This window comes from Heterocephalus glaber, unplaced genomic scaffold, assembly GCF_053883595.1.
Source record: "Heterocephalus glaber isolate CG9 unplaced genomic scaffold, H.glaber_assembly_v1.0 deba00001531, whole genome shotgun sequence".
Lineage (NCBI taxonomy): Eukaryota > Metazoa > Chordata > Mammalia > Rodentia > Bathyergidae > Heterocephalus > Heterocephalus glaber.
Window position 1 is genome coordinate 4106455 of NW_028258329.1, and position 19209 is coordinate 4125663.

General features: G+C 45.6%; 1 protein-coding gene across 13 annotated transcripts in view; it reads right to left on the reverse strand.

Annotated features, from left to right (window-relative positions):
* Positions 1-17346, reverse strand: part of Fan1 (FANCD2 and FANCI associated nuclease 1) — a 31454-nt gene extending 14108 nt beyond the window's left edge. For 3 of the 13 annotated variants that reach the window (XM_004852651.4, XM_013075129.3, XM_087188266.1), the window contains exons 1-10: positions 16976-17217; positions 15355-16759; positions 14336-14476; positions 12705-12906; positions 10683-10916; positions 6967-7098; positions 5305-5413; positions 4147-4266; positions 872-1036; positions 253-403 (exon numbers count right to left, since the gene is read on the reverse strand). In XM_004852651.4, coding sequence (XP_004852708.1) covers positions 253-403; positions 872-1036; positions 4147-4266; positions 5305-5413; positions 6967-7098; positions 10683-10916; positions 12705-12906; positions 14336-14476; positions 15355-16603 — 2503 coding nt within the window. In that variant the 5' untranslated portion in view covers positions 16604-16759; positions 16976-17217. Of the gene's footprint in view, positions 1-252; positions 404-871; positions 1037-4146; positions 4267-5304; positions 5414-6966; positions 7099-10682; positions 10917-12704; positions 12907-14335; positions 14477-15354 lie in introns of all 13 variants that reach the window. The other 10 variants (XM_004852652.3, XM_004852653.4, XM_087188268.1 and 7 more) reach the window with 10 other exon arrangements.
* Positions 17347-19209: the final 1863 nt, after the last annotated feature.

Below are 19209 nucleotides of genomic sequence, written 5' to 3' on the forward strand. Positions count from 1 at the left end.
GCTCTGACAGCAAAGATGGCCTCATGTGCTTCTCCCATCCTTGTGGTGTGAGGTGGGACACACCAGTTGAATGAGAAAGCAAACCTCTTTGAAACATAGTTGGTAAAATTCTTTTCCAAACACCTCTGGTCGGCAGTGTCTTCTACTTCGGGCAGAGGATAGAGAAAAGACAGTGACCCACCACTGGCACGCCAGTGGGCAATGCTGTTCCCCCACACGCTGACTGGCAGGACGGGAGAAACGTCAGCTCACCCTGATCAAAGCCACTGCGCCTGTAGTGGTCCAGCGCCAGCTCCTCCACAGAGCACAGGGCCATGGTGGGGGTGGCGGTGTCCCCAGCCTGCACAATAAACATGGACTTGCCCATCCCACGCTGCGGGCACAGCCTGCCCGTGATGGTCACCTAGGACAGCAGAAGATCAGCCATCAGCCTCAGCCAGCTGAGGCCATCCCGAGGATAACCCTTCCTCCCCTCACAGCCATGACTTCGGAGTGCAGATACGGCCCACGCTGGAACGTGGCAGGTCACATCCCACCACTGGAGAGCGCCTGGCATCGCAGCAGCTCTCCAGAGGCCCTGAGGAGGGCGCACAGTGGCAGACACCGAGTTCCTCCAGCCCAGGAGTGGCCACTCTGCCTGCCCAGTCCCACCAGGGAGGAGGGCGCTAGGGTGACAGGGTGAGCAGTGACCACATCACTGTAGGAAGTACATGTGAGGCTTTCTAAGTTCAGAAGGAAATACACACTGAATCTGCTTAGGCAAGTAAATGCGCCCAGAGTGGAGCTGGGGAGGCGGCTCAGTGGCTGAGCACACACTCACATGCCTGAGGACCTGGGTTCGAGCGCCAGAGCCCAGCAGACACACACTTACGTGTTTAACATCTTCCACAGCTATTGCTGGCAGCCGGCAGAAGAGATCCTTGTACTTTTTACAGCTCGGGGACTCCCGCAGGCGCATGGCTCTCTGATAGAGCGAAAGGCGGTGCCCTGTCCTTACTTGTGGATCCGCCAGCCCGTCAGCGATGCATCTGACAGCCTAGAAGTAAGGCATCACACATCAGGATCCCAGAAGGCCCGATGGAATCATGCATTCATTTAATCGGACAGGAAATTCCGCTTCTAATGATTCAGTTCTGCTAACCAGCAAACAAGTAAGCAGCACTTCTAGAGACACAAGCTCTTTCTGTAGACAGCGTTCTGATTCTGATGTTTTCAGTAACAGGTCAACTCTTAACCCTCACGGTAAATGTGATGCTGGCACAAATGCCTGATGCCCGCGTGGACAGTGGATCCCAGTGGCCACCTCCTCACAGACAGTGTGACCTGCAAGAGACCTTAGAGGGACATACCTGGGGAGCTGTGAAAGAAGACACACGCCACACCCAACCCGAAGAATGAGCGGCTTTGGTGCAGGGGTCCAGGGACTCACATGCAGCCAGGACCACGGAGCTGGGAGATCCCTCACTTACAGGAAGTCGGACCAAGGCTTTGGAGGAGTTTAACCTATTTCCTCAGGTTACCGAGAGAAAGAGAAACCAAAACACCAGAAACCACCAGAAGAGACCGCTTTACACCTACTAGGATGTCTATAATCAGAAAAGTGGAAAATAAGAAGTATAGGCAAGGATGTGGGGAAACTGGAAACCTCATGCCTTGCCGGTAGGAGTGTAAAAATGGTGCAAAGTCTGTAAAGAACAGTTCAGGGCTCCTCAGCTAAGCATAAAACCACCAGTGACCTGGCCATTCTACCTCCAGGTATATCCCGAGAGAATTCAAAACAAGACTCAAACAGGCACTGGTACATATGTGTTCACGCAGCACTTCCCACACAGCCCAAAGGTGGAAGCAGCCCATGTCCATCTTTGGATGACTGGACAAACCAACTGCATGGACAGTGCCATGGAGCATCACTCAGCCAGTCTGCATGCAGTGATATGGATGAAGGTTGGAAACATTGTCCTAAGTGAAATAAGCCACAAAACAAAAGGACATGAAACACCTAGAACAGGCTTGTTCATGGAGACAGACAGCTTGGAGGTTAGCAGGGGCTGGGGAAGGGAGAATGGAGCGTAGTTGCTTTGTGGTTACACAATTTCTGTTTGGGATGACAAAGTGACAGAAGTGATAGCGGTACAACACTGTGCGCATAATTAATGCCACTGAATTGTACACTTAAATAAACACTGTTCAAATAGCAAATTTTATGTGTACATATATTTTATCACAAAAGAAAAATAAAAAAGGAAACCAAAAAATCAATGAAGCTCAAGTCATGAGGAGTTGAGGCACAAATGGAGTCCAGGAGTGAAAAGGGGACCCTGGTGCATGCTCTGTCCCCAGCAGGGCACACGGTTAGCAGAGGCCTGGTGCAGAGGAAAGGCCAGGCCACTCCACCTCTGCCCGAGTCCCCGCTGGCTGCCCAGCACTTCGTAGGAGTAAGCATAGAAAGAATGCTGCCCAGGAAGCAGACCCACGAGTGTGGCTGGGGGGGATGGCTGGGAAATGTTATGAGGGATGAGAAGTTTCTCAGCATCCAAAGTAAGCTCAGTGGCCTGTCCACCACTAGGGCCCCGAGTGACTGTGCAGAGCACAGCGCAGTCGCATGATCTGTTACATCTTTGAATCTTTGCTGCAATGAAAGAGGCGCACAAACAGAGGTCCGCTCCCTTCAGGCTTGGTTCTAGACACCCGAGCCTTCCCTGGCTACATCAGCCTCCACCAGCACCCAGACGGGAGGCACCACGCCCACCTTCACAACAGAACACAGCTCCCACGAGCCTCGTCTCGGGCACCCGAGGTAACAGGCAGTTTTCAGTGGAAGGAATAAAAACACCATGTCATAGTTCCACATTCCATGGCCAATTTTTTTCCACTCCTACATCACTCTGATTCACTTAATGTGCCCCTGGAAAAAATCAAACCTCCCCGAGGCACAGACCTCTCCATTCAACTCAAATGCAGGGCTGGAATGGAGCCCAGAGAGGACGGTCGGTAGCTGCACAAAGAGCCACTGTGCAGCCTTGGAGGCCCCACCCTGCCTGCTCACTGCAGCAACAGGATCCTTCTGCTCAAGTCCTCAAGAACCTCAGCACAGAGAGCCCTGGTGCGCTGAGAGGAAGCGGCCTGCTCAGGGTTAGTCTGTCCTGTGCATGGCAGAGCCATACACCTCATCTAAGTACGAAGAGCTACTCTCAAAGCACCTGGGACAGGATAAGGAAAGGGGTACTTTATTCAGCCTGCACAATAAGCACATTACCATTTCCAAGAAAAAAAACCCACTGCGGGTATAACCCAATGGGAGAGCATTTGCACAAAGCTCTGGGTCTGATCTCCAACACCAAAAAACCCAAAAAACCTTGCCGACACCTGCTGAGGGCTGTGACATCTCACCCTCCCTCTCCCTTGATTCCTAGATCCGAACTCGGGAATCCCAACACAGTTCCCTGCCAATCCTGCTCCCAGTCAGCAAAGGCAGTGAGCGGCCTCCTGTCTTCATCTTAATACTTGTACTGGTGTCATCCAGGGTATATCTTTTGGGGTTGGAAAAACTAAAAGAATGTCAAGAAAAGAAAGAAATGTTCCAATTACATTTAGAGCTCTAAAATATTTAATGGGCTGGGGCTGCAGCTCAGTGGTAAAGTGCCTGCTCAGCAAGTGTGAGGCCCTGGGTTTTGTCCGCAGCATGAAGAGAAGAAAAGAGCAGAAGCTTAAACGTTTGTCCTGTTTAAAAAATTCATCTGGAAGTAAGAAGAGCTTTGGATACATGCTATAGTTTAGATCTGGAGTGTCCCTGAGTTCTCGTGTGTGTAGAAGGTGACTGGACCACGCGGGCGTCACACTCATCAGTGGATGCCTCCCTGGATGAGTTCAGAGCTGATGTGCGGTGGGAGGTGGGCCTGGCTGGAGGTGTCACTGGGTTCCTCACTTCAAAGGGTGTATTCTTATCCGTGGTCCCTCCCTTTCCTCTGCTTCGTGGCTGCCATGGTGTGAGCAACTTTCTTCCTCTAGCCCTTCGTCCCTCCCCTTTCGGCTAGGAGCCAGCAAAGCACAGGCTGAAACTGTGAGCCAAAATAAACCTTTCCTCCTTAAGCTGTGGGTGTCAGGAACTGTGTCCAGTGACTAAGACAGTGTCCCCTGAGTACCAACCGGTTCCAGGCGCTTCAGGTGCTGGTGCAGGTTCAGAGCCAGTCGGTCCCACCATCGGCCTCTACTGTCAGGACAATAGATTTCCTGAGACAAAAGGTTTTCAAGTTCCTTGACAGCTTCCTATTGCAACAATAACAAAGACAGCTCATTAGACTCTAAAACAATCCACTGTAATTATATTTAGAAGCAGAAAGGATTGGCAAAGAATATTTATGCTGTGTATCTTTCCATGCTAAGGCTACAGACCAGAGCAGACACACAGGGACCCCGAGATGCCCTTCTATGTGGGATGGAGCTCCCTGAGGCATCCCTACTTTGCCCCAGACCCCTGCTTACTGACAGCGGGGCTTCCCAGGTGTGTGAGCACTGCACAATGCCAAGTCCCATGGGACCAAGCTCCAGCTGAGCACTGGCTGAGGTTCCGAGCAGCAGGGATTTGGGGAAGGCAGAGGCCAGCCTCATTCAGATACCCCATGCAGGCAGGGAGACCCTCTGGTCCAGATTTATGCAGCAACTGTTCCTTCTTTATGCTCATCTTCTGTGGTTCATGGATCTCTTTGAAAGTCTGCTTACCCAGCAAAATGCACAAACCCCTGTACACACGCAATCTGGAGACTCGTGGGCTCCCTAAAGCCCATCCATGGGTCCTCTTGAGCTTCACAGCCCCAGGTTAAGAACTCAGCTTAGCACATCCTCTTTTTAAAATGTCACTTTCTGATATCAAAATATCAAAACACTACAAAAGAGAACCTGACAACTTCACAATGTTTGGTACAAAGATATGACCACATTTCTGACACGTAACTATCCAGACCACCTGAGACTGACTTGGAAATATAAGGAGAGGTGAGATTTTGGCCCCAGAGACTCTGGGGAAGCTCCTTGAGCTCCAAGAGACTCAGGCTCAGGCTGCAGAGACCTGTCTGGGTGTCCCTGTAGGCCCATCCATGACCCCGGGCCACCCTGCGCATGGACTCATCCGCTCACAGATGAATAAGGCAGGTGCTGGTCTTAAGCGGTGTCTCTGCTAAGCTAAGACACAGCAGACTGCCCACATCAGATACGCTTTCATCGTATTACTGTGTGCTGATTAAACTCGGGCAACGCTGACAGCCCAGCGGGGTTCCCCTCACATGGGTACAGGGACAGAGCTCTAACCTCATACAGGTGAAGCCTCTGCAGTATCTCAACAGTCTGGGACAAAATCCGTGTATAAATCCACCCGACCGTGAAACACCGCAGAAAGAGCGGTAACTCCTCATGGTACCTAAAGTGAAATTACACACCAGTTAATACTTAGAACTAATAACAATGGTTAATGATTTAGTTTCTTTGTTGTAAGACAACTACACGAAGTGGCAAAGAACACTGAATTCTTTTAAAAAGCTATATTCTAACTACTTCCAGTCACGCACAGTTTTCTTCCCCACAAACCCACATTCTCACAGTGAGCCACCCCGACCTAGGCAGCTTGGATGATGGGGTCAGAGGACCCCACTGGTAACACTGTCGATGGGGGCAGCAGACCAGCCCTCGGGCCAGTGCCAACCCTCCTAATCTTCCCAGCCCTAACACAAGCAAAATAGTTTTACCTTTTCTAAAATGATTTTATTATTTACTTTTCTGTATATGTGGCTATTATTTCTTTTTAAAGTTTTCTCATATGTAAAAACACAAAAATCGCATATATTTGTACACCATGGGGTACTGTGATGTTTCGATACATGTCCCCATTGTGCAATCAGTTAACATACCTATCTCCTCCAACCTTTATCCCTTCACTATGGCAAAACACTCAAAATCCTTTCTTCTAACCTGAGCGTACAACCCACATCCGCTATCCACACTCACACTACCTACCGTGTCACAGTGCACCAGGACTTCTTACTGCTATCCGACGGAACTACTACCCATAGATCAACCACTTCTCATCCCTCCCTGCAGGTCTCTACCATCTTAAATACATGAAATAAATCCAAAGGAGAGTACTACTGTGGCACGTGACAGTTCCACTGAACCCGAGCCTCGATGTGCATAAACGAAGGGTAGGGGAACCCAGCCATGCTGCTCCACAGAGCGCCCATGGCCCGCACGGCCACGAAAACTGACTGACTGGCTTTTTACAGAAGTTTAGCAATCTCTGCTCTTCGGTAATCTAGCTTCTAATTTCCTGGCTATGACTTTTCTGTCAACATTATTCTTCATAAAATGTGTATCCTAAATATTTTTATGAAAGAAGCACTGGATAATCCTAGCTTTTCTCATCACTATGCATCATATAGGAAAAATTCTCTGTAATGCTGCAGGTATTTAATGTTTATTAGAACAATGGGAGATATGCACTGTGCTCTCGGAAGGTGAATGTTCACTTGTGCTGTCTTTTCAGAACGCCACGGGCTTGAGTCTCCATCAGCAGAACAAACCTAGTCTTCACCCTCACACGTAAAGTCAGCTCTGCAGTGCTCAGGGAGGCCACACCCTGAAAGATGCTGGCAGGCTAACAGCAGAATGAATGTCCACTGTCCAGGCCTCTGAGTGACAAACATAAAGTTCACTTTAAACTCTGCCATCGCCTTCTATTTCACACAGCACTCTGACTCTATGCAAAGCAGGTAGAAAATTCCAATTCTGCCAGTGAGGTGACTGCAAGGCAAAGGGAGTATGTTTTTAAGAGTAGGTTCTGCTTAAGACGTTAGAATAAATACATTTTGGCAGGTACCTAAAATAACTCACTAGAGGTATGGCTCATTGGCTGAGCACTTGGCCAACATATGCAAGGCCCTGAGTTCCATCCCTAGTACCAAAAAAAGAAAGTTTCACCTCAGGGAAGGGTGGTTTTTCAGTTTGTTCCATTCCCTTTTTGCACTGTCAGAGAGCTCCTTAGCTTCTTCCCAGTTCCCACTGGCCATGGCGGTGGAAATGTCACTCAGCATGTGTGCAGCCGCTGCATATCTGGGGGAGACGCCATGCAAGCTTCAAATGTTAAGGAGTGTTCCCATACAAATTACCACCTCCCAGACACCAGAGCAAACTCCCAGGAATCAAAGCATGCTTTTAAAAATCTGAAGGTTTAGTAATAATTTAACCTAGCTACCTCACTGGGATGGCCCAGAAGAACTGATAAAGCTTGCCCAGCAAGAAAGATAAATAGTTACACTGCATGATTCCTTCACAAGTCCCATTATATGAATGTGACATTGGTCAGCTCACCATCCTGGCTTGTAGCATTCATTCATTTACTGGCAGCCACCAAGTAGACATGTGACTAACTCCAGAATCATAATAAGACATTGATTTGATAACTTAAATCATTCATGACCAGCTGTAACCAGAAGGATGCTGCCCAAGCTAAAAGAATTACCTAGGATATTTCAAAAATAATTTCAGGGACACAGTTTAAAAGAGAGCAATGCTGACATTTTATGAATACCACTTAGCTGAAGACAGACAATTTTTCATCGCTTCTTTAGATATCAAAAACAAAGTCATTTGACCAGTGGCTTCTATAACACTTTGAATACATATTCACCATGTTTCGGATTCATGTCTAAGAGAAAGCCATGAAGTATCAGTGGGCACAAACACTGTACACTGAGAAAAAAAGAAATTTCCTCCAGATATAAAAATGTGCTCGCAGACCCTTAAGCCTAATCATGTCATGGTCTGCTACTGGACAACTGACACTGAAGCTGGTGAGGAAACAGGGACTGCATGGCCTGGTAGGGACGCCCTGTTCGGGCCCTGTTTCCTCAGCCCCCTCTCCAACTCCAGGCGAGTGGCCGCTCATCCTTGAGATGCCTCCCTGCCAGGCTTCCGAGCCACACCTCCTGAGCAGTGTCCTCCTGCTTCCTGGCCGCGGCTCCTCTCTACCCAGGATCTGAATGCCGGCTGCCCAGGAAACCGCCTTCTCTTCTCCCTCAGGAACCTCATTCGGCTCTACAGCTTGAAGCCCCAGCCACGGGCCAATGACTCCATTCCCTGAGCTCCAGACAGCACCTCCAAGGCCACACAGAACAGCGTCATGGTCACCAGGCAGCTAAGGTGACCCCACCGAAACGCAGGGCAGTGCCGCCTCTCACAGCCCCTGCCCACCCCGGCCACTCCTCCCTTCTGCCCCGAGTCTAATCAAGAACCCAGCCCATCTTTTGTACTTCCCCAAACCCCAGACATTCCCCTGCCTCTCATCCAGTCCAGGTGGCCGTGGCTGGGCGCCACCTAGTCTACCGACGACGGCTGCTCTTGTTTCTCTTGTCCACAGGCTGCTTTGGTTAAAAACAGGAACCAATCACTCAGCGGCCTAACCACCTGAAAGTTTCCCAGTGCTCAGAGAACAGCTTCCGTCTGCACAGCAGGGCTCTGGGGCTGAGCATCCTCTGGCCCTGCGGGCCTGGCCCCTGCGTGACTTCCCTTTGAACTGCTGCAGCTGCTCCATCCCGGCCAGCCCTGCCTCACCTCACAGCCCACTTCCTTGTCTGGACACAGCACCCCGCCCCTGACACAGCTCCTCCTTGGCATTCTTGAGTCTCATTTCCAAGGTCACCCGACAGGCCACCCCCGACACCATCTATCTGTAAGGCGGACCTTCTCCAGCCTGCCCGCACTTGCTACATACAGCACTCTGCACACACGTGGTTACTCTGTCTGTTATCTAGCTCTCCAGGGAACTGGAACCCACTAATGGCAGCCACCCGTCTCGTTCACTGCTGCAACTCCACTACCTGGGGACATAACAGGTACCTGACACTCAACTTGTTCTTACTGAATATATGAAGATCAATTCTCTCCAGGACTCCAGGACAGAAGTGAGTAAAAAGGGCTCCTAGGCCAGGTATCGCATGCCAGTACTGTATAAGGTGACCCTTCCTGAGTCAGTCCGGCCCAACTGCATGTACGTGTCAAGGCCTTGGCATTACAAAGGGAGTTGTAACTATTTAATTACAGCATAGCTACCTTGTACAGAGAACAGGAGATGCTTTACTTTTTTGCCCTAGTCCCCTCACTTATGAACTTGTGAGCTATGTTTTGTCAATCACAGAACTAAAAAGTAAACCCTTTAGATATAACAGTAATTAGAATAATAACTAACATATACTAGGCACTATCCATGAAGCTACACATATCTGTAAGGAGAGACTGTCACTCTCCCCATTTTTCGGAGAAGGGAAGTGAGGCACAGAGTAGTTTCAGAACCCATGAGTAGTACAGTGACACTGGAGCTTGGCTTCAGAGCACACAACCTCATACAAGAGAAAAGCACAAAAGCACTTCAGACAAAAACGGTAAAATGACATGAGACCATGAAAACGGGCAAGAAGAAATATTCCTGTTAGGAGGCTTGGCTAAGAAAGTTACTCTGATTAAACACAAACTGGATAATGAGCTTCCTGACAGGTGAGGCAAAGGGGCAGAAGTCGGTTTACGGTGAAATTGCTTTCATTCTATTAGCTCAGTAACTTTCTCTCTAAAGCACATGGCTGCTCTGTACAACACTGAAAGAACTTCCCCAAAAGTAATTATCTGAATCAATTTTAGTTAAGTTTTACTCAAAAATTTATATCAAGAATCTAAAGTGACATTTTAAGAAATCCAAATTCATTTTTCTTATAAAAGGTGTTTTTATTTTTAATTTTTTCTGGTACCAGGAATAGATTTCAGGGCCTTATGCTTGCAGACAGGTGCTGTACCGCTGAGCTACATCCCTGGCCCAAAAGGGTTTTTTTTTTGGTACCAGGGATCGAACTTGGATCCTTGCACTTGTGAGGCAGGCAGTGGAACCACTGAGCTAAATCCCCGGCCCTCAAAAGGTTTTTTAAAAAGGAAATCCAAGTATTTTTTTTTTTCTGTAAGAACTATATTCTTTCTTATCAAAGTCTACTTTTCGGCCAGGGATTTAATGCTCACTGGTGCAGTGCCTACCTCACAAGCACGAGATCTTGAGTTCAATCCCTGGAACCACACACACACACAAAAAAGCCTACTTTTGCTGATTAAACTAAATTCTCATTAAATCCAAGTAGTAATATAAATTAGTGAAAATTTCTAAGATATCATGTATGGGATTCTAATACACTGTGTACAAGTTATTACAGTGAAACTTCTCATTTACCATGTATATGATTCTAATATACTGGGTACAAATTATCAGCTTCATGGTTACTACCAGTAAGTTTTAGTAACAGAAAAACATTCATCTCCTGTCTTGTTCATGCTAATAAAATATCCACAAGGCAGGTTTGTTAAAATATCTGTACTAAAAAAGTGCTTCCTGCCAAAACTACTTGGGAACAGAAGATAGGGAAAATTTTTATAGTGCTAACTCAAAACCCACTGCACTTGGCAACATTCATCTAAGCACATTTCTACATTCTCCCTGGAGACTTAAAATACATTCATGTAAGGCAAAAAGATAACAGAAACTATATACTTCAGAATGCATTTGGCTGTGGACCTAATATTTCTACTTTGCCTGGAAGGAAAAATAATAAAACCTTGCATTAAATGTGAATAAATATTATGATGAGTTAACATGATCCTACCTGATAAGATCCTCTCTGTCTTGGAAGATTTGGGTTTTCCGATTGATGGTATACCTAGGAAACTGCATTCGGCCAAGAGTGACCAAAAGCACTGTGGAAAGCTGACCTTGACCACCACAAGCACCTTCTTCTTCTTCCATAGAGTCACTCAATGAAAACAGGAGTAAGATCCGAGCAAACACAGCCCTGGGACCTCTACAGACTCGCAGTGACTGTCCAGCCAAGGCTTTAGCTCTGAAATGGACATTACAGAAATACTTTTCTGGTTTTGAAGCATTTGTACATCATATTATACAAGTTATTTTCAGGTTATAAAGATAAACAGCACTGAGGATAGTGGTGCACACCTATATTCCCAGCACTCTGGAAGGCTGAGACGGGGTAATCTCAGAATGAACTCAGTTCAATTCTGGATGTCTACAAAGTTAGCTTGGAGGTCTGAATTAAATCTAGGGCAGCAAGGGTGCTCTGATTCTAACCGTTCAGAGTCTATGGATAGCAGGGCTTCTCAGCCTCAGCACTACCGATATATGGGCTGGATAGTTTTTTGTTGTAGGGTCTACACCATGCATTACAGGGCTCCCAACAGCATCCCTGGCCTTTACTTGCAAGACGCTATTAGCATCATGTTTCCCAGTGGTGACAGTCAGAATGTCCCCAGATGTAATCAGAGACCTAAGGGGAGCACAGCAGGATCCCCACCAAACTACCATTTTATTAAGTACACTCATCTTACAGACTGCTCAAAAATGCCTACTTCTAGGCTGGGGTAAAACATGTGCCTAGCATGCATGAGTCCCTGGATTCAATCCCTAGGGCTCCAAAGGAAGAAAAGAAAAAAGGGAGGGAGGGAGGGAGGGAGGGGTAATGCCCACTTCCTCCATTTGCGGACAGAGCCCCAGGGATGGCCTGGGCTACAGGAGGAAGCATTAAACATGGAAAACAAAGCAGTGATTCCCTATTAGGATTTAAAAGTACAAATAACGCACTTTTTTCTGTTTCTTCATGGTAACGGTAGAGAAAGACAACCAGGAACTGCCCTAATTTGGATCTATCGGAAACTCACTCAAATTCCACTGCTGCCAGGTATGGTGGTACACACCAGTGTAATCCCAGCACTCGGGAGGCTGAGGCAGGACTGCCACAAGTTTGAGGCCAGCTTGGACTACATAGTGAGTTCAAGGCCAGCCTGAGCTACATAACAAGACCCTGTCTCAAAAAAAAATATCAAATTCCACTGCTGGAAACTACATCAAAATGAATAAACAAGTACAATCTTAAAGGATTTTAGTACAACTACTCACCTAGCCTGCCATGAGGCCTTGTGTATTAAGACTAATTACATAGGGCTGGGGATTTAGCTCAGTGGTTCTGGCACCTGCCTCGCAAGGGCAAGGTCCTGAGTTCGATCCCCAGTACCAAAAAAAAAAGACTAATTACATGTCAACAGAAATTTATTACTTAAAAAGTCTGACCCTGGTACCAAAAAAAAAAAAAGTTTGATTAAATAGCTGCCCTACAGTCTGTAAGAACAGAATTAAAACTATTTTTCTTCAGTAATAAAATACTAGAATTTACTAAAGGCCTAGTGTCTTCGTCCTATTATCTACTGATTTTTCCTTGGTCCTAGAAATTAGTATGGACTTACAACATGAATTTTGAATAATACGCAAAGAAAGAATACAGGCTATTATAATTAAGGTTCCTCCAGACTTTTCAATCTAATTCCAACTCAAATAAGCAATTATAATTCAACAAAAGTAAAGGGCTGGGGATATAACTCAGTGGTTCTGCTGCATGCCTTGCAGGTGCAAAGTCCCAAGTTTGATCCCCGGTACCAAAAAAAAGAATATGAATTGACACACAAAAAAGTAAACAATCCATAATGACAAAGTAATATACTATGAACTTTGTATGGTTTTTCCAAGGGCCTCACATAGGTTAGGCAAGTGCTCCTCCTCTGAGCTCCTCCCCCAGCCCAGCTATTGAAACTGAGTGTCACCATTGTAATAGTCAACAGACCTTTTTAAAATAACGGCTCCAATTCCAGGCTGACTCTTGCCCCAAGTGCAGACTGAACGCTGCTTGGCCAATCTGAGAAAGGCATCTACCAGCTGCTGTTTCTGTCCATTGGGATTCACCAGGTGGAAGGTCTTGGCCAGGGATTTCAGTTCAGGAGCAGAAAGGAGTTCAAGTACTTCAGAGAGCTCTTGTAACTCAGATTCTAAAAGCATTCCCGAGGACAAAAATAAATTAAAACTATGTTAAGGAATGTAACTATTTTCTAGCTTCCTCACTTGAGGAAGAAGGAAGCTTAGCTAGACAAAAATACAATGAAACTTTACCACATTCGCTGAAACCAAGAGCTAGTTTGGCAAGAGTAACAGAATTTCTCACTAAAAAGTATAGGACAATGAGACTATAACAAAGAAGACAGTAATAGCTATTATGATTTGGGCATCCTACTTTAAACTTACTGGATTACTTTCCATCTTTCTCATCACAGAAGCTCCAAGGGGATCTCGCCACCAGGTCACAGTAAACAGATAATCAGCTCTCTCCTCCCCATGCCCGCTCCCTGCGCATGTGCTAGAGGCTGGGAGCCCTTTCATCAGCTCACTCTCTCCACAGCCAGGAATATGTCCTGCCTCTGTGTGACCAGACACCACAGCAGGCCCTGGGCATTTGGCTGAGTCAGACCGGGCTGGTCTCTGCCTTCACAGTCACAGTTTAGGGCAGCACGTTCTTCCGAGCAATGAATGTTTACTGGTCGTGCACTGCATGCCCAGTAATGTTCTAAGACCCTGTGCACACGACAGTGAATAACAATGTGCTTGTCCACAAGGAGTTACCTGAGTACAGTAACAAGTACATGTGTCAGTCTCCTTCGCTGAGCCAGGAGGAAATCTCCACCCAGCATTTCCCATGTCACCCTACCCGGCCCCATCCTAACAATTACCATAACTTCATCTTTACCTACTGTTCCCAACTATGGACTCTACTCGAAAGAAAACATCTGGGCTCATTTGCTTCCCTTATCTAAAGTGTCAGCAATCTGAACCCAAAGATCTCATCTTCCATTTTCCTTATAGCTAATTTTCCAAATTATTGTACAAGTAGGTACTTAATGCTATAATAAGACAATGCAGTGTATCACTGGAGAAAACAGTCTCCTTTAGTGTTCACATGGATTTAAATCAATTTAACAATTCTCCAGGCAATCAGTGTATAAAAACCGTATGTGTGTGCATATGGGGGTAGAAGATCTCAGAGACAATACTGATTGTAAACAAGCCAGCTTCATTCTACCACGAAGATGGGCGTCTGAGTCAGATAAATTAAGTTCTTGCTGGAAAAGCTGAAATGTAATTCTTCTGTGGCACAACACGTGACTTTATGGTTGTAAACCTGGGCCAGGAAGGAAAGCAACACTAGATCACTATGATATTGGTTTTAACCCAAGTTATGAATGGCTTTAGCATCACATGAGTAATTTGTTACCCTAGATTAAAAACTTTGCTTAAAAAAATAAGCAATTACTATTTACCAAGCACCAACCAGAAGATGCCACCATCTGAGTGCTACCATCATTCAGCAGAAACTGAGATTTTCAGCTCACGTTTTCATTCCACAGTTCCTTCCACCAATCATACCTGTCTGTACAAAGCCTGCATGTTGCAATTCTTCAATCACAGGTGTTAAGTCTGGAGCAATCTCTTCATATTCTAATTTGTTCATTTTAATCCACGTTAATTTACGTTGAAAGAGCCTTACATATAACTTCTGACCACTAGCTGCAATAAAGTCAATAAAAACTGTAAAATATTACCTTTCTTCTAAAAGAACAATACACAGATATGATTTACTTTTTAAACCTGAAATGAGTAAAAGCCATTATTATCAATACACATTTTTTTGCCTTACGTAAAATGGTGTCAGTTTATGGTATAATCCATTTAAGAAGTTCCAATTCAGCCACATTACTGGTCATTTTAAAACCTCATTTTCTAGCCAAAATTTCTATTCCCTCGGAGACGCCCTTAGAATTTTAGTTGTTTTGTTCTCTTTTAGTTCAATATATGGTATTCTTCCTGGGTTGAAAATAATCTGAAAAGAATTTTCCAAAAAATGCCTATCTTCGGTAGGACAGTGATTTCTATCTCAGTAATGTATACTAAACTTCTGAATCGGTTTAGTCTATTTCCTTAATTACCTGAATTATCCTTAAATTTCTGCCAGCTCTAAAATGTAATCGTAGTTTTAAAATTTCCAATATTTACTTTCCTTTTTATTCTTTAAAGAGGCAAAATCAACTAGCAGTAGTTATTTTCACATTAAGACATACTGCAGTCCAGTCTCCACGGAGAGCAATATATAAAAATATGAACTTGCACTAGGAAAACTGTTCCTACTTCTCAATAATGTGGAAGCGCAGAGCCACCAACTACTCAATCACATGAATGCAATGAGCACCCAAGCAAAGAACTGCAACTCCCGGGGATAAAGGAGCCCGTGTGACGATTTTGGGAGGCTCTCGGTTCCCATTACGACTCCCACAGAGAATTCACAAAACCACAGCGACTCCTTGTGGCCATCGGATCGCCACCCACCACATCACCCCCAAAGCAGGACAGCGAAAGGGAAACCATCCAGAAGCAAACAGGCTAGATACCTGATAACTGATAAAATGTGCTTATAACTTCCTTATCCTCCTCATCAAAGAGCAGCCTGTCATCTTCGTTCTCTAGCACGGCTTGCAGGACCAGGAGGAAACTCCGCAGATAGTAAGGATGACTTGAGGGTGTTACAGCTGCATCACCAGGAACATCACAACCTGACCCCAGCCCCAGAGGAATGTTGCAAACTACTTTATTCTTTAGGACGCTGTCATCCTCCAGAAGTTGTTCATGGATGTCACTCCATTTAGAACCATCATTTGTGGAACTAGATTTTGCCTCTGAACTTGATAACTGTGTTTTAACTTCTGAAGCAACAGTGATTTCTACTTCTTCACAACTGTACCTCTCACATTTTTCAACATCTTTATCATCTACTCCTCTGATGTTCTCTTGCTTTACAGCCCCATCTTCTGAAGTGGACTTGAAATTTTCCCCAAGAGTTAAATCTGATGAAAATCCTATGAGAGCTTTATCTGACAAGCCAGGGCTGAGGGCTAATTTCCCACATTCCTGGGTAGCCTTTTGGCTTTCAGCTTCTCTTATTTTACTACTGTTTACCATACATTCAAGAGTATTCTCTTCCTTTAGAGAATCACATGTAAAAATGTTTTCCTTCTGAGTACTCAAATTTTTGTCCTCATCCTCAATTTCTGAACTGTTATCAGCCAGGCTCCTAACAGCTGTGGATATGGAACTCTGTGGACAATGACTGGCAAATTCTTCACACTTATCTAGGGACTTTTTGGCCTTCATGTACTTTCTTGACAGTTTAGATGACAGGCTTCCCAAAGAAATGACTTTCACATTATGATTCCTCAACTCTTCCTGATTTTTGCATACTATGGCATCATCACTTTTAAAGTAGGGACTGGTCTGTTTTACACCCACTTCTGCCGAATCACTCTGGCCAGGGATTAAACTTGTCTTTGGTGGTGATGGGGTCTCTGGGGTCACATCTTCTGAGGCAACACTGGTTAACTCTGCTGTGGATGAATTTGAATTCATTAAGCCAACCTGCACTGGACCAACATGAATGACATCACTGTTAGCACACATCTGATCGAGGTGCTGGTTTAAGTCGTACCTGAGCACCATTTTACTACAAATGGGGCAGGCAAGTTTAGCAGGTGGTGCATTGTTAAAATATGAAATGATAGAGTTAGAGGCATTGCTTTTAGTTTTGCTAGTTGATAAGCTTCTACGGGGTCTTTTTTTGTCAGGAGATTTCCCTTCTGGCATCATGAGTACAGTATTAGGGTAAAAAGTGTAGTCCAAGTCGTAGAGCTACACAGGCTAAGGTGAAAGATGGCATGTTTTATCTTTACTCTTTTGGCTTGAACTAATAAAAGGTAGGATTCTACGTAACCTCGTGTCAATCCTTTAGGCAATCGCTTCTTCCTGCAAAATAAAACACCCAAGGGTTAAACACGTTTCCGAGTTAAGGAAAGGGCGGGCTGGAAACGTCTTTCAAACGTGGAGCGGACTATTTCTCCGGATAACGCGGGCTCCAAGCGAGGTCACGCTGGAAGCTACTTCTGGACAAGGTTTCAGTGTCCCTTCCCTAAAATGACGTCGCGAGGCCTGTAAGGGTAAAGACTTAAGATGTAAAATTACCACTTTTAAAAAAGAGTAAATTGTGACCGGAGCCTTTTGCACAACCCGCATCAGTGACTTTCTCCGGGTGGACGACGCCCATTCGCGCGGCCCCGGTGACTGCCGCGTCCAGGCCACACCTCGCGAACACGCGTGATCGCCACCGCCACGGAGCCCCGACCTGGCGAGCGCCCGGGCCGCGCGACTCCGCCCGGCTGCCGTCCTCCCGCCGCAACCCGCGCGCCGCCGCCGTCCTCGGTCCCGCCGCACCTCCCACCTGGCTCCGCGCGCCGCGCTCCAGGCATTCCCAGCGGATGCCCCGCGCCTCGATTCCACAGGCTCGGCAAGTGGAGGCTCGAGTGATCGATCTCCTTCCTTTCCACCTGAGCGGTTCCGCGCAGGCGGGTGGCCTCCAGGAGCCAGGCCCCCGAGCAACTCTCCTTTCACATCTGAGGAGGCGGCCGCCTGGCGCGCCCCTGCAGACCTCTCTGGCTGGGTAGATGAAACATATGCAACAACAGCAAAAAGGATAGGACTGCGAATGTAACAGTTACTAACTCTACATAGACTGTGATAAGGATGGATATTGTTATTTTTTTTCTCGGTACCGGGATCGAACTTAGGACCTTGCACTTGTGAGACAGGCGCGGCACCACTGAGCTACATCCCTGGCCCTGGATATTGTATTCTTAAAACAACTGAAAATGTATGCATCCATCCCCGGTACCAAAAAATGCATACTTAAAAATGAATACAAAGCTGTAGCGCTAAATACTCCATCTCTCCATCCCCTTCCCATCTGAAAAAGATCTCCCTACTTCCTTCTGTTTTGCTCTTATAATTTGAGCTCATATAAGAGAAACCATGCGACATTTGAGCTTGTGTGTCTGATTTATTTCACTTAACAGTATGTTCTCAAGTGCACATTCTAGATGACAGATTCTAGATGACCTATACCTAGAAAATGTAAATGTAGTGTAAAGGTTATACTGTATTGTTTAGAAAATGACAAGAAATAAGTCTGTACATGTTCAGTACAGATGCAGTGTTTTTCCAAATAATTCTGATCCATGGTTGGTTGAACCCATGGGTGTGGAATCCACAGATACTGAGGGCTGTATTGTGAATAAATTTGAGGGAAATCAAACAAAGGAGAAAGCAAGTTTTGTAAGAACCTACAGCATTCTATTTTCATAAAATTCAAATACTAGCAAAGTTAGGTGCTAGGGATACATGCACATGTGGTCAAGTATGTATAAGTACAAATGGATAAATACCCACTTCAAGTAACCATGGTTACTCCTTTAGCTCTCTCTCTGGGGATTGGTGAAGTGTTTTTAGGTCAAAGATTGTTTCTTAAATGTTTTATTGTGCTTCCAATTTATATACAAGAAGTGTGTAAATATTCCCCTACAATGCATTGTTCCTGAGTAAGAATCTTGTTTTATTCAGTTTACCCGATACTGACAAACATGCCTGGCTAAAAGCAATAATGTAGAATATGATCTTTAGAATGTATCAGATATTACTTTGAAAAAGTGAATGGGTGGATGCATCTCCCCAGATGTGAAAATACTTAAAAAGAGAAGATGAAAGTAATTTCAACTCTGCAAATATCAAACTGCCCTTGGCTAGATAAAATGATTCCTCGCTCCAGGTCAGACACCCTGATCCTGACAGCTTGTTATGAAATAATCAAGGGCAAGAGAAGTAGGGCAGCAGAGTGAAGACCGGCAGTTTGAATTTTAAAAGAGCCACAAAAGAGAAACACCCAAGGACATGTAGTACTCAAATCATCACTGAAATATGACACTTCACTAAGGCTACAGGAAGAAGGCTCCTCAAAATATTCATTTGAGGACAAAGGCACAGTAGTGAACTCTATTTGGAATTAAACTTGGAAGTTACAGCTATGCACCGACTGGCAATGTGGTCTGTCGGTGGTGGCGAACCTATGCCACGCATGTTAGTTTTTCTTTTAAGACAAAAGATGTTAATGTATGAGTTGTTTTTGCTAAACTAAAACCTCAGCACACATATTCAGGTTTAACTGCAGTGTTGGCAGTGGTAAGTGGGTTCTGGGTTACAGTTTTGGTACGTGTCTCTAAAAGGTTCACCAGGGACAAGGATGTAGCTCAGTGGCACCGTGCCTGCCCAGCAAGCCCGAGGTCCGGAGTTTGATCCCCGGTACTGAGGAAAAAAAAAAAAAGAAGATTCACCATCACTGAGTGTTCCCCAAAATTCATGTCCTGAAC